Raw genomic sequence first — 15,647 nt, forward strand, 5'->3', positions numbered from 1 at the left:
GTCCAAAATTAGTGAGGTCCGAATTTTAATGCTCTCACACCCTAGGTTTGTCACCAAGCAGTCAGTCAAAACGAATCTATACATACATATGTGCAATAGGGTGGTCCAAAATTAGTGAGGTCCGAGTTTTAATGCTCTCACACCCTAGGTTTGTTGAATATCGAAAAAGATATACCCCTATTTTTTATTTAGAAATAAATCAAAAAATATTTAGAGGTTGCTCAAAGTTCACCATGTATTTTATATGAGAAAAACACTTTTCGTAGAAATGGTATCGAATTCTTAAAAATTAATATTTTTCGTTCGGAAACCTCTGTTTCTCTGCAGAAGATTCCCAACAATAATACCCAATTGTTTATTTATCGCTTATGGGTCCGCCGAAAACCCCCAAAAGCCCTGAGAAATGCAATGGGGGGACCAATAAAATATCGTTAGTATTAAAAAACGAATAAATAAACAATTGGGTATTACTATTGAAAGTCTTCTATTTTTTCGGTATAGAACAATCCTAAGGGGTGCGAGCATAAAAATTCCGACTTTACTTTTTCACACGCATTTTTGGACCATATTTAGGAATTCAAGCTCTAACACTTTGCGATATAATTAAAAGACAATTATGAGTAAAGCCGAAGGTACATAATTTTATTTGCTGCGGCGTAGCGTTGATCCGTTGACGACGTTGAAAAATTTGCTGTTACACACATAGTTGCCAGCTTAATTTAGTGCTTTTTGAAAATTAAAACGCCCAAAAAAATGGTTTAGTGCCTAGTGCCCTTTTTAGTGCTTTTTTCTGCACTAAAATTTCTGACTTTACAAGAATTTAGAAATTTAAATGCACTAAAATGCAAACCATGATTGATAAAAAGATTAAGTTACAAACCCACGTTCTTGCGTTCTTGTTAAATTGCATTCGCGTAGAAAATGCTAGCACGCAGATAAGTTAAGTATTTATTTTTTTATTGATTGATTACACAGTTCGAAAACTTTTAACTTTTTCTGCCACCTGAGTTCATCGGTTTTTGTTGATTTTTCGGTGCTGAATCCAAATCTGGTTGCAGAATTTCTCTACCACGTCAGAATTTTGAGATATCCTAACCTCTAACTGTAAAAACACGGTTTATTATAAAGCAAAAAATTTTTTCGCTTAGGGTATCATTAAGTATTACTCTTCCCCTTCAAAATTCAATTTCGTTTGTTGCAATTCGATTGTTCTTTCTCCATATGTACCAGTTTTAATGTGCAGTACTTCGGTATTACTTCGCAAGCATGAATGTGTATTTATTTATACATGTAAATATTGTTTATTACCTCCCTTTTATTAGCTCGGGATGTAACTATGTAATATTGATGCGCCTAAAAGATGCAGCGATTTCTATTCTCAAGTTACATACCTGCTGACAGTACGAATGGAAATTATAATAGCGTGGTGTTAGTTTTTAAACTATAATTTTATTTTTTACTTCTGTTTACCACAAACTGTTATTAAAAAAAGTATCCTTTGATTAAAAAAAAATTAGTGCTTTTAGTGCGGTAAAACGCTCTTTTTTCCAAGGTTTGGTGCTGTTTGAAACTCAAAAGATGGCAACACTGGTTACACACCTTGCGTCGTGCCGCTCATTGTTTTGTAAACAAAAAACAGCTGATATTTAAGCATATCCACAAATGTAATTTCAAATGTCAACGCATGAACGCAAAGAAAAGTAGCGAATTGGTTTACTTTCGGCGGCAACTGCGTTAACGCATTCGTAACGGCGTCGTCTGTAACACCTGTCATACAAACACACGTGTTCAATTTTATTTGACATTGACGGCGTGACGCATTTGCCGGCGAACGCATGTTGTGTACCTTCGCTTTAATACTCGTACAATAAATATGTACAAGTATACATGTTTGCCATTTGTTCTATTTCTTTCCTTCAATAGGTTTGCCAGCCCATTTTGGCCGACGGCAGTAGTTGCAACAATGCATTGAATGTAGGACGCTATGTGGAGGATTTTACTTGCTCTGGAAGTGCCACTCCACGTATGCTCAAGCATATGCGTCTTTCCTTCCCCAGTGCGCATGCCAGCTTCGCGTGCTTCACTATGATTTACATGGCGGTATAATTAAAAGCTTTATGTTCAATGGAATTACTAATATTTTAAAATGTAATTATGTATATATGTATTCTTGTTCGCTCTTTTTTTGCAATGCTGCAGATATATTTGCAGAAGCGCATGAGTTGGGAACGTTGCAAGATGGTTAAACATTTCATGCAATTTCTGCTCGTTATGTTCGCATGGTACACTAGTTTGACACGTGTTTCCGATTACCAGCACCATACGACGGACGTATTAGCTGGTTCGACGATCGGTGCTTTCTATGCGGTTCTCATGGTAAGTTCATGCATGTTTACATATGTATTTACATGCATAGTCGTACAAACACACGATTGAGAGAAATAGAGATTGCGCCAATCGCGGTACCGCTAATCCGCTCTTTGTGATTTTGACAGAATCAGCTGTGTGCGTGACGTCATCTTGGTGCAATTGTTGATTGTGAGCATACGAAAAAACCAATTATTGAAACATTTCAAAGCAAAAGGAAGTGTGCAGTGGCAAAGTGTAATAGTGAAAACAAAAGGAATGCGTGCGATATAAGTTTTTTTTTTCGTTCCCTACGGACGAAAACCTGGCGAAAAAGTGGAAGCAGTTCTGCCGGCGAGGAAATGCATTAAACACCAAATCGAGCTTTGTGCTATGTGTATGAACTATGAGCTTCTACATGGAATCATGTTGGCCTTTCCTTGGTGAATTGTAGTAGGTACATTTCCATGGTGAATGTAGACAGTTGCTGGTTTAGTTTTCTGGCAATGGAAAAAGCAGTTTCTACAGTAAGTAGATACAGGAACTCCACTACCTACTTATTTTTGTTAGTACCTGATTCTTTTTGGTGCTGGTATGAAGAAATGCACCAAGGTCGCCAGGCGCTAATTCAAGCGGCATCTTACCGCGCTGTTACGTACCTAATACAAAACAGTGCCCAAATTATTATACACTTAAAAGTTCAGCTTAAATTATGTTTTACTTACATAAAATATTTATGTCCAAAGAAGCCACACTCATGTATCCTCTCGGAAATGGTACAAAAGTCATCAAATAAAAGCTGTGGAGTCAACAGCTGTGGAGTTTATGGTGGCTGGCTACCGTCCACAAATATAAATATGCACTCTGCATGGCTTTTTACAATGGCGAGTCCAAAAATTCACTTTGGTGCACACCTTCCTTTTGGTCTACATGAAATTGCAAACACTGTTAATACATCCATTTTTTCATGTGCTAAAAATCGTACTTACCTAAAGGGCTACATGTCCAAAATTATTTCTACGTGTCCTAATTAATCAATCTTTGTATATTTTTTGATTCCTGCAAAATTGGGCCATGTAATATTAAAATTAACACATTTTTCTGCATTGTTTACATATTTTTATATGCGTTTTGGCATTTCTCACTCGCAATTGCACCAAGATGACCTCACGCAAAAATTACGCTCAAAAATCCTCTCTCATTGGCGTAATCTTGTATTCTATCCTTCTTGGTACAAACATGGGTTTGTAAATAAAACGCTATTGTCTACAACCTGTATTTCTGATAAATTTTGTTAATTTTTTACAGACGCGGACAATGTGGTGATCAGTTGTCCAAGTATTTGCAACTAATGTACCAAACGCCGTAGGCTATGGAACTTTCAAAAAGCTGTTTATGTGCAAATTTATATTTTGCAAGTGTGAAATAATAACCACCATTAATTTTGAATTGTAATAGAATACAGTTAATCGAATAAATAAATGTTTTAATTACTTTACGTGATGGTATTGTAACCGCAAAACTCATTGTTCACCAGTGCTCGTTTTGAACTAATGATTTTGGATGGTAAGAAATATAGCTGCCGGAAATAAAAGGAAGCGACCAGTACCCATTTAATTTCTAGACATTTCTTTGACAAGCAGTTTCGTGTGTAAAGTAGTTTGCTGGGTATCAAGGAGCTTAGCAATTCATCGTTCAACAGTCTCATCGTTTATCATTTTATATACATATTTCGTTACTCATAATACAAGCGAATTGGTTATTAGATCTAACGTAGAGTAGTTATCGCGGTAGCCCCGAAAGTTTTCTCATTTTTTGTTCGACATTGTTCCCATTTCTGCACCGCATAGAAAGATGGACGCGATAAGAGAATTGTAGAGCATAGGTCTTTTTCGTTTAGAAGGAGTTATATTTCTGTTGTTCAATTCCCTACCAAGCCCCTAATAAAACTTGTTGGCAAGGGGTTTTCTTTGTTTGATGTCCAGGTTTATATTATTGGCGGTGCTTATGCTATACTTTAAATAAATGAAGTTATTTTATATATATTACGCACAAAAAAGGTCAGCGAAAACAACGTCGATTTCCACTTTGGTCGAGTTCAACATAGCACTACAGTCGCGTTTCCAGTGGCGGATAGAGGAAATCTTGTCATTATGGTAAGCACTATGTCGTTACCTAGGGTGACCAGACCAGATAAATCAGGACTATCAGGACACGCCCTTATTTCAGGGTCGAATTAAAGTGTCCTGACTAGGGATATGCTGGGTTTCCGGTAGATATCCGGAATCCGGCAGTTTTTCTGTTATCCGACTATCCGGCCGGATTTCCGGATTTAAATTATGGAAGATTCAATTTAAAAATCTAGTTCAGACTTTTTTTTTGTATTTTTATAATCCAATTTAATGTTAGATACCCTTAGTAATTAAAGTCAAAAATTTCAAGGCTGCAATTTAGTTTGGCATCCCCGGAGTTCCTCATTAAGGTAGCTATGGAACGGTAGAGGGAGTTCTCCTGATTGCAAATATATATACTTTTAGCCGCAGCAGGCTTATAGTTTTTAAGTTATTTGTTGTTAAAGTTTGTAAATTGAACTAACCTCCCGGCGCTATTTCACACAATAAACACTATATTTATGTACACACCTCGGCAAAATAGTTGCATTAAAACCCCGGCCTGAGATTTCCACTTTAATATACAATTCTTAATTAATTAATTAAGTTAAACGCGTTTATAAATGTCTTCACAAACGATTGCACATTTCACAAACAAGCAGAAATAACAATGGCTGACAGTAACACAAAATGTATGCTACCATACGTTAAAAAAAATAATATTTACTGGTGTTATTGTAGTTCAAAGTACACAAATGTAGAAAACGTACATCGATAATTTGATAAATAATGAAAATTTTTAATTAAAAATTTTCGCCTGCCGCGCTTTCTCTATAAAAATCAATACTTCGATAAATAATGAAAATTTTTAATAAAAAATCGCGCGATTTTTTATAAAACTTTTCGACTGCGGGGCTTTTTCCATAAAAATCAATACTTCGATAAATAATAAAAATTTGTAATAAAAAATCGCGCTATTTTTTATTACAAATTTTCGCCTGCGGCGCTTTTTCCATAAAAATCAATACTTCGATAAATAATGAAAATTTTTAATAAAAAATCGCACGATTTTTTATTAAAACTTTTAGCCTGCGGCGCTTGTCATTTTTTTAATATATTGGGGGTGTTTAACCCCATATCCTCCTTTACTACTAATTCAACGCTGAGCAGGAAAATGGGTACGATAAAAACTATTCTCTGTTATTGTTATTTTCTTAGAAGTGGCAGCACTCTTCTTATGTCAGTGGAAACCATGGTTGAATCAACAGTTCTATATTCACAATGTGCGTATACATATATAAGTGCGTGATAATTATAAAAACTTACTTAATTTACTAAAAATACATCATAAATGTTAAAAATATGGTTACATTTCATTGTGCGGTGTTTTAATGCAACTATTTTGCCGAAGTGTGTACATAAATATAGTGTTTATTGTGTGAAATAGCGCCGAGAGGTTAGTTCAATTTACAAACTTTAACAACAAATAACTTAAAAACTGTAAGCCTCCTGCGGCTAAAAGTATATATATTTGCAATCAGGAGAACCAAGCGATTTTGGCCGAGTTTAGCAAAGCACACCAGTCGTTTCTCTTCTGTGCCAACTGACGCCAATTGGAACCGCCAGGTGAAGGCAAGTCCTTCTCCACCTGATCTTTCCATCGCAGTGGGGGCCTCCCTCTTCCTCTGCTACCACCAGCGCCTTCCGAGTTGATAACTTTCAGAGCTGGTGCGTCAGTGTCCATTCGAACGACATGGCCAAGCCAGCGGAGCCGCTGTGTTTTAATTCGCTACATTATGTTCATGTCGTTGTAAAGCTCATACAGCTCATCGTTCCATTGTCTGCGGTACTCGCCGTCGCCACCGCGTAAACGCCCGTAAATCTTTCTCTCGAATACTACAAGAGCCGCCTCATCGGTAGGGATGGCAAAATCGACTTCGACTTTTGACCAAAATCGACTTTTTACTCCTCAAATTCGAATTTAAGTGATCGACTTTCAGTTTATAGAAGTCGACTGAAGTCGACTTTTCACCTTCGACTCTCGACTTTTTTTTATTTATTTGCAGTAGCGTCTCTTACATTAAAACTGATATTCTAACAAGGGAGCGGAGTGCTCGTATTTAAAAAAAAATGCCAATAAACTTAATGTGATAAGTGTGGTAGAGATATGAATTTTAATGACAGTACAACAACATTGTTAAATTATTTAAGAGCAGTGCATAAATTTATTACGCAGCATTTTTACTGAATTTAAAATGCAACATTTAGCACTTTCGAACATGTATTTCGAACAGCGTTCATGCTATCGCATTTAGCAAATGTACATCTACGCGAGTTCGGAATCGTATGCTTTAGACAAACAGCCGTGTTCCAGTCGCTTATTCAGATCCGTATCCATCACGATCAATTCGCGCGATTTAACGATGAGCTGTATGAGCTTTACAACGATATAGACATAGTGCAGCGAATTAAAATTCAGCGGCTCCGCTGGCTTGGCCATGTCGTTCGGATGGACAGAAACGCTCCTGCTCTGAAAATATTCAACGCGGGCCGCGATGCTGGGAACAGAGGAAGAGGAAGGCCTCCTCTGCGTTGGAAAGACCAGGTGGAGAAGGACTTGGCTTCACTTGGCATTTTCAATTGGCGTCAGTTAGCACAGAAGAGAAATGACTGGCGTGCTGTTTTGGACTCGGCCAAAATCGCTTAGGCGGTTACAGCGCCAAATAAGAAGAAGAAGAAGATAGCATGAACGCTATTCGAAAATACATGTTCGAAAGTGCTAAATGTTGCATTTTAAATCCAGTAAAAATGCTGCGTAATAAATTTATGCACTGCTCTTAAATGATTTAACAATGTTGTTGTACTGTCATTAAAATTCATATCTCTACCACACTTTTCACATTAGGTTTATTGGCAATTTTTTTTTAAATACGAGCACTCCGCTCCCTTGTTAGAATATCAGTTTTAATTTAAGAGACGCCACTGCAAATAAATCAAAAAAAGTCGAGAGTCGAAGGTGAAAAGTCGACTTCAGTCGACTTCTATAAACTGAAAGTCGTTCACTTAAATTCGAATTTGAGGAGTAAAAAGTCGATTTCGGTCAAAAGTCGAAGTCGATTTTGCCATCCCTACCGAAGGGGCGGCTCTTGTAGTATTCGAGAGAAAGATTTTGCGGAAGATTTACGGGCGTTTACGCGTTGGCGACGGCGAGTAGCGCAGACGATGGAACGATGAGCTGTATGAGCTTTATAACGACATGAACATAATGTAGCGAATTAAAATACAGCGGCTCCGCTGGCTTGGCCATGTCGTTCGAATGGACACTGACGCACCAGCTCTAAAAGTATTCAACTCGGAAGGCGCTGGTGGTAGCAGAGGAAGAGGGAGGCCCCCACTGCGATGGAAAGATCAGGTGGAGAAGGACTTGCCTTCACTTGGCGGTTCCAACTGGCGTCAGTTGGCACAGAAGAGAAACGACTGGTGTGCTTTGCTAAACTCGGCCAAAATCGCTTAGGCGGTTACAGCGCCATAGAAGAAGAAAGTATTTGAAGAAAGTTCAAGATTAATTCTAAAGAGCACTACGCTCCGCTCAACACCGAGTAATTACGCCAACTGCCTTCTTCAGTGTAGCCGCGCCGTCTCAAGAAAATTTATCACCGACGTAGCCAAAAATGTATTTATATGTATCCAATTTTCTTTTTTTACTAATCCATCTCATAATTTGTATAAAAACCAAACATCTTAAAGAAAAAATAATAATTTAACCCATCCTAAGGACCTGGAATACATGTATATATATATTTACTTTTCATATCAAACATTTGTAATTTAAATTTATAAATAACATTTTTTGTGCATAAGTATTTTGCAAAGTAAGTATAATAAATAATAATTAATATGTAACATTTGTACCTGTACACTCTAAAAAGTGCATGTAAAACTACTACTGAAAAGTATCTATTTTTCAACAAGAATCTGTATAAATATACGTATAAGATTTTCAGGATTGATGAACTTGAGATGCACCTGAAATGATTAAAATTGCAAAAATTTTTCAACTAAAAATACATTTTCTACTAATAAAAAGCATTAAGGGCTCACATTTACTCTATTTTAAACATTTTATGTTTACGGTGTTCAAATTTGCACACATTAAAAGAGGAAACTGGTTACCTCTCTTAAATGCGCAAATAAACAAACAATTTTAGAGTGTATTTAAAGACTTTTCAGTAAAATTCATACAAATTTACTTAAATAAATAAAATTTAGTTTTTTAAACAGTGTATTTAACCTACATTGAGATATTCTTTCTTTTTAAACTAACCAATGAAAATATGTGATATGAAAGAGATTACTTTAGAAAGAGTATCAATTTATGTAATGTAGAACGATTTTCCGTCATCCCTTGTCAAATGTGGTTTGGAGACAAACCGGTTTCGGCGTTGTGCCATCTTCAGTGTCATTTTTCGTTCGAGAACGAGATGGCACAACGCCGAAACCGGTTTGTCTCCAAACCAAATTTGACAAGGGATGACGGAAAATCGTTCCACATTACATCACACTCCTACCCTGTCGGAAACACCAACAACGAAAATGAGAGTATCAATTTACTTCATCCTTTTTAGCTAATTAAAACAACTGCACTTATACCTATTTTGGAGAGATCTCTTCATATGTTCATTGCTTCGTTCATAAAATATAAAATGCTTTAATTTCACGCATAAGTAGTAATTTTAATACATTTAGAAAACGTAATGCTTTTTACCATCTTTAATAAAAATCGATTTTTGAACGCAAATACTTTATAGAAACTATAAAATTTTGGCCTATTTAAAAAAGTATCCACATTTATAATGATCATAAATATAAGTATCTCGCAAAAATTCGTCTAAAAATTGGATCTATTTAGATCCAAACGGCATCCCTTCTTCCGCACATTCAACTTATCGGGTTGCCAATTACCATTCGTTAATGTTGCATTTTACTGTCGCTCACGAGTGTTGCGCAGAATTGCATTTTATTGTATTTTATTTGTTTATACTGGCCGTGAAGTATCTCTGCACACCACCTTCCTCAGTGAACCCAAAAGGTGTGTCTAGTGCATCGGGTAGCATTTATGTTGAAAATAGAAATAGATTTTTGCCCGAAAATTCGGAAATTCTTCTTTTCATAATTAAATATATTGAAAATGGGAAAATTTTAGTTTGGCATCCCCCGCGTAAAAAAAAGATGGCTATGGGGGGGGTAGGGGGAGTTCTCCTGATTGCAAATATATATACTTTTAGCCGCAGGAGGCTTACAGTTTTTAAGTTATTTGTTGTTAAAGTTTGTAAATTGAACTAACCTCTCGGCGCTATTTCACACAATAAACACTATATTTATGTACACACTTCGGCAAAATAGTGGCATTAAAACCCCGCACAATGAAATGTAAACATATTTTTTACATTTATGATGTATTTTTAGTAAATTAAGTAAGTTTTTATAATTATCACGCATTTATATATGTATACGCACATTGTGAATACAGAACTGTTGATTCAACCATGGTTTCACACTGACATTAGAAGAGTGCTGCCACATCTAAGAAAATAACAATAACAGAGAATAATTTTTATCGTACCCATTTTCCTGCTCAGCGTTGAATTAGTAGTAAAGGGGATATGGGGTTAAACACCCCCAATATATTAAAAAAATGACAAGCGCCGCAGGCTAAAATTTTTAATAAAAAATCGCGCGATTTTTTATTAAAAATTTTCATTATTTATCGAAGTATTGATTTTTTGGGAAAAAGCGCCGCAGGCGAAAATTTGTAATAAAAAATAGCGCGATTTTTTATTACAAATTTTTATTATTTATCGAAGTATTGATTTTTATGGAAAAAGCCCCGCAGGCGAAAAGTTTTATAAAAAATCGCGCGATTTTTTATTAAAAATTTTCATTATTTATCGAAGTATTGGGTTTTATAGAAAAAGCGCGGCAGGCGAAAATTTTTAATAAAAAATCTCGCGATTTTTTATTACAAATTTTCATTATTTATCAAATTATCGATGTACGTTTTCTACATTTGTAAACTTTGAACTACAATAACACCAGTAAATATTATTTCCACCCGAAAAAAATTATACCGTTATGATCAGGAGTAAGACCCCGTATTGTACACTTATACTCCCTAATTATACGCACTTATTTGTGGTGTATTTTTTTTAACGTATGGTAGCATACATTTTGTGTTACTGTCAGCCATTGTTATTTCTGCTTGTTTGTGAAATGTGCAATCGTTTGTGAAGACATTTATAAACGCGTTTTACTTAATTAATTAATTAAGAATTGTATATTAAAGTGGAAATCTCAGGCCGGGGTTTTAATGCAACTATTTTGCCGAGGTGTGTACATAAATATAGTGTTTATTGTGTGAAATAGCGCCGGGAGGTTAGTTCAATTTACAAACTTTAACAACAAATAACTTAAAAACTATAAGCCTGCTGCGGCTAAAAGTATATATATTTGCAATCAGGAGAACTCCCTCTACCGTTCCATAGCTACCTTAATGCGGAACTCCGGGGATGCCAAACTAAATTGCAGCCTTGAAAATTTTTACTTTAATTACTAAGGGTATCTAACATTAAATTGGATTATAAAAATACAAAAAAAAAAAGTCTGAACTAGATTTTTAAATTGAATCTTCCATAATTTAAATCCGGAAATCCGGCCGGATTTTAGCTAGTATCCGGCCGGATAGTCGGATAACAGAAAAACTGAAAAACCCTGAAATAAGGGCGTGTCCTGATATATCTGGTCTGGTCACCCTAGGTAACGACATAGTGCTTACCATAATGACAAGATTTCCTCTATCCGCCACTGGAAACGCGACTGTAGTGCTATGTTGAACTCGACCAAAGTGGAAATCGACGTTGTTTTCGCTGACCTTTTTTGCGCGTAATATATATAAAATAACTTTATTTATTTAGAGTATAGCATAAGCACCGCCAATAATATAAACCTGGACATCAAACAAAGAAAACCCCTTGCCAACAAGTTTTATTAGGGGCTTGGTAGGGAATTGAACAACAGAAATATAACTCTTTCTAAACGAAAAAGACCTATGCTCTACAAACCTCTTATCGCGTCCATCTTTCTATGCGGTGCAGAAATGGGAACAATGTCGAACAAAAAATGAAAAAACTTTCGGGGCTACCGCGATAACTACTCTACGTAAGATCTAACAACCAATTCGCTTATATTATGAGTAACGAAATATGTATATAAAATGATAAACGATGAGACTGTTGAACACTTTTTGTACATCTGGGCCTATTTTAGAATTAGCTACGAAGTTTGGAGCTCAAGTCTTGAACGATGAATTGCTAAGCTCCTTGATACCCAGCAAACTACTTCATACATGAAACTGCTTGTCAAAGAAATGTCTAGAAATTAAATAGGTACTGGTCGCTTCATTTTATTTCCGGCAGCTTTATTTTTTACCATCCAAGATCATTAGTTCAAAACGAGCACTGGTGAACAATGAGTTTTGCGGTTACAAGACCATCACGTAAAGTAATTAAAACATTTATTTATTCGATTAACTGTATTCTATTACAATTCAAAATTAATGGTGGTTATTATTTCACACTTGCAAAATATAAATTTGCACATAAACAGCTTTTTGAAAGTTCCATAGCCTACGGCGTTTGGTACATTAGTTGCAAATACTTGGACAACTGATCACCACATTGTGCGCGTCTGTAAAAAATTAACAAAATTTATCAGAAATACAGGTAGACAATAGCGTTTTATTTACAAACCCATGTTTGTACCAAGAAGGATAGAATACAAGATTACGCCAATGAGAGAGGATTTTTGAGCGTAATTTTTGCGTGACGTCATCTTGGTGCAATTGCGAGTGAGAAATGCCAAAACGCATATAAAAATATGTAAATAATGCAGAAAAATGTGTTAATTTTAATATTACATGGCCAAATTTTGCAGGAATCAAAAAATATACAAAGATTGATTAATTAGGAACACGTAGAAATAATTTTGGACATGTAGCCCTTTAGGAAAGTACGATTTTTAGCACATGAAAAAATGGATGTATTAAAAGTGTTTGCAATTTCATGTAGACCAAAAGGAAGGTGTGCACCAAAGTGAATTTTTGGAATCGCCATTGTAAAAAGCCATGCAGAGTGAATATTTATATTTGTGGACGGTAGCCAGCCACCATAAACTCCACAGCTGTTGACTCCACAGCTTTTATTTGATGACTTTTGTACCATTTCCGAGAGGATACATGAGTGTGGCTTCTTTGGAAATAAATATTCTATGTAAGTAAAACATAATTTAAGCTGAACTTTTAAGTGTATAATAATTTGGGCACTGTTTTGTATTAGATACGTAACAGCGCGGTAAGATGCCGCTTGAATTAGCGCCTGGCGACCTTGGTGCATTTCTTCATACCAGCACCAAAAAGAATCAGGTACTAACAAAAATAAGTAGGTAGTGGAGTTCCTGTATCTACTTACTGTAGAAACTGCTTTTGCCATTGCCAGAAAACTAAACCAGCAACTGTCTACATTCACCATGGAAATGTACCTACTACAATTCACCAAGGAAAGGCCAACATGATTCCATGTAGAAGCTCATAGTTCATACACATAGCACAAAGCTCGATTTGGTGTTTAATGCATTTCCTCGCCGGCAGAACTGCTTCCACTTTTTCGCCAGGTTTTCGTCCGTAGGGAACGAAAAAAAAAACTTATATCGCACGCATTCCTTTTGTTTTCACTATTACACTTTGCCACTGCACACTTCCTTTTGCTTTGAAATGTTTCAATAATTGGTTTTTTCGTATGCTCACAATCAACAATTGCACCAAGATGACGTCACGCACACAGCTGATTCTGTCAAAATCACAAAGAGCGGATTAGCGGTACCGCGATTGGCGCAATCTCTATTTCTCTCAATCGTGTGTTTGTACGACTATGCATGTAAATACATATGTAAACATGCATGAACTTACCATGAGAACCGCATAGAAAGCACCGATCGTCGAACCAGCTAATACGTCCGTCGTATGGTGCTGGTAATCGGAAACACGTGTCAAACTAGTGTACCATGCGAACATAACGAGCAGAAATTGCATGAAATGTTTAACCATCTTGCAACGTTCCCAACTCATGCGCTTCTGCAAATATATCTGCAGCATTGCAAAAAAAGAGCGAACAAGAATACATATATACATAATTACATTTTAAAATATTAGTAATTCCATTGAACATAAAGCTTTTAATTATACCGCCATGTAAATCATAGTGAAGCACGCGAAGCTGGCATGCGCACTGGGGAAGGAAAGACGCATATGCTTGAGCATACGTGGAGTGGCACTTCCAGAGCAAGTAAAATCCTCCACATAGCGTCCTACATTCAATGCATTGTTGCAACTACTGCCGTCGGCCAAAATGGGCTGGCAAACCTATTGAAGGAAAGAAATAGAACAAATGGCAAACATGTATACTTGTACATATTTATTGTACGAGTATTAAAGCGAAGGTACACAACATGCGTTCGCCGGCAAATGCGTCACGCCGTCAATGTCAAATAAAATTGAACACGTGTGTTTGTATGACAGGTGTTACAGACGACGCCGTTACGAATGCGTTAACGCAGTTGCCGCCGAAAGTAAACCAATTCGCTACTTTTCTTTGCGTTCATGCGTTGACATTTGAAATTACATTTGTGGATATGCTTAAATATCAGCTGTTTTTTGTTTACAAAACAATGAGCGGCACGACGCAAGGTGTGTAACCAGTGTTGCCATCTTTTGAGTTTCAAACAGCACCAAACCTTGGAAAAAAGAGCGTTTTACCGCACTAAAAGCACTAATTTTTTTTTAATCAAAGGATACTTTTTTTAATAACAGTTTGTGGTAAACAGAAGTAAAAAATAAAATTATAGTTTAAAAAACTAACCTCCCTATTATAATTGCCATTCGTACTGTCATCACGTATGTATGTAACTTGAGAATAGAAATCGCTGCATCTTTTAGGCGCATCAATATTACATAGTTACATCCCGAGCTAATAAAAGGAAGGTAAAAAGGGAGGTAATAAACAATATTTACATGTATAAATAAATACACATTCATGCTTGCGAAGTAATACCGAAGTACTGCACATTAAAACTGGTACATATGGAGAAAGAACAATCGAATTGCAACAAACGAAATTGAATTTTGAAGGGGAAGAGTAATACTTAATGATACCCTAAGCGAAAAAATTTTTTGCTTTATAATAAACCGTGTTTTTACAGTTAGAGGTTAGGATATCTCAAAATTCTGACGTGGTAGAGAAATTCTGCAACCAGATTTGGATTCAGCACCGAAAAATCAACAAAAACCGATGAACTCAGGTGGCAGAAAAAGTTAAAAGTTTTCGAACTGTGTAATCAATCAATAAAAAAATAAATACTTAACTTATCTGCGTGCTAGCATTTTCTACGCGAATGCAATTTAACAAGAACGCAAGAACGTGGGTTTGTAACTTAATCTTTTTATCAATCATGGTTTGCATTTTAGTGCATTTAAATTTGTAAATTCTTGTAAAGTCAGAAATTTTAGTGCAGAAAAAAGCACTAAAAAGGGCCCTAGGCACTAAACCATTTTTTTGGGCGTTTTAATTTTCAAAAAGCACTAAATTAAGCTGGCAACTATGTGTGTAACAGCAAATTTTTCAACGTCGTCAACGGATCAACGCTACGCCGCAGCAAATAAAATTATGTACCTTCGGCTTTACTCATAATTGTCTTTTAATTATATCGCAAAGTGTTAGAGCTTGAATTCCTAAATATGGTCCAAAAATGCGTGTGAAAAAGTAAAGTCGGAATTTTTATGCTCGCACCCCTTAGGATTGTTCTATACCGAAAAAATAGAAGACTTTCAATAGTAATACCCAATTGTTTATTTATTCGTTTTTTAATACTAACGATATTTTATTGGTCCCCCCATTGCATTTCTCAGGGCTTTTGGGGGTTTTCGGCGGACCCATAAGCGATAAATAAACAATTGGGTATTAATTGTTGGGAGTCTCTCTGACAAGAAACAGAGTTCCGAAAAAATATTATTTTAAAGAATTCGATACTCATTTCTACGAAAAGTGTTTTTCCCATATAAAATACATGGTGAACTTTGAGCAA

At 35.9% G+C, this 15,647-nt stretch overlaps 2 protein-coding genes across 2 annotated transcripts in view; one reads left to right on the forward strand and one right to left on the reverse strand.

The window, feature by feature from the left end:
- The window catches only part of LOC108361766 (putative phosphatidate phosphatase), a 7,030-nt gene extending 3,186 nt beyond the window's left edge, over positions 1–3,844 (forward strand). Inside the window, exons 2-4 of the mRNA XM_017614512.1 lie at positions 1,924–2,100; positions 2,200–2,376; positions 3,655–3,844. Coding sequence (XP_017470001.1) covers positions 1,924–2,100; positions 2,200–2,376; positions 3,655–3,672 — 372 coding nt within the window. The 3' untranslated portion in view covers positions 3,673–3,844. The remainder of the gene's footprint in view (positions 1–1,923; positions 2,101–2,199; positions 2,377–3,654) is intronic.
- Positions 3,845–13,416: 9,572 nt separating this feature from the next.
- Positions 13,417–15,647, reverse strand: part of LOC108361767 (putative phosphatidate phosphatase) — a 22,060-nt gene continuing 19,829 nt past the window's right edge. Inside the window, exons 4-5 of the mRNA XM_017614513.1 lie at positions 13,753–13,929; positions 13,417–13,653 (exon numbers count right to left, since the gene is read on the reverse strand). Coding sequence (XP_017470002.1) covers positions 13,417–13,653; positions 13,753–13,929 — 414 coding nt within the window. The remainder of the gene's footprint in view (positions 13,654–13,752; positions 13,930–15,647) is intronic.

Source organism: Rhagoletis zephyria, unplaced genomic scaffold (genome assembly GCF_001687245.7).
Source record: "Rhagoletis zephyria isolate East Lansing unplaced genomic scaffold, Rhagoletis_zephyria_1.1 Rzeph_scaffold_00842, whole genome shotgun sequence".
Lineage (NCBI taxonomy): Eukaryota > Metazoa > Arthropoda > Insecta > Diptera > Tephritidae > Rhagoletis > Rhagoletis zephyria.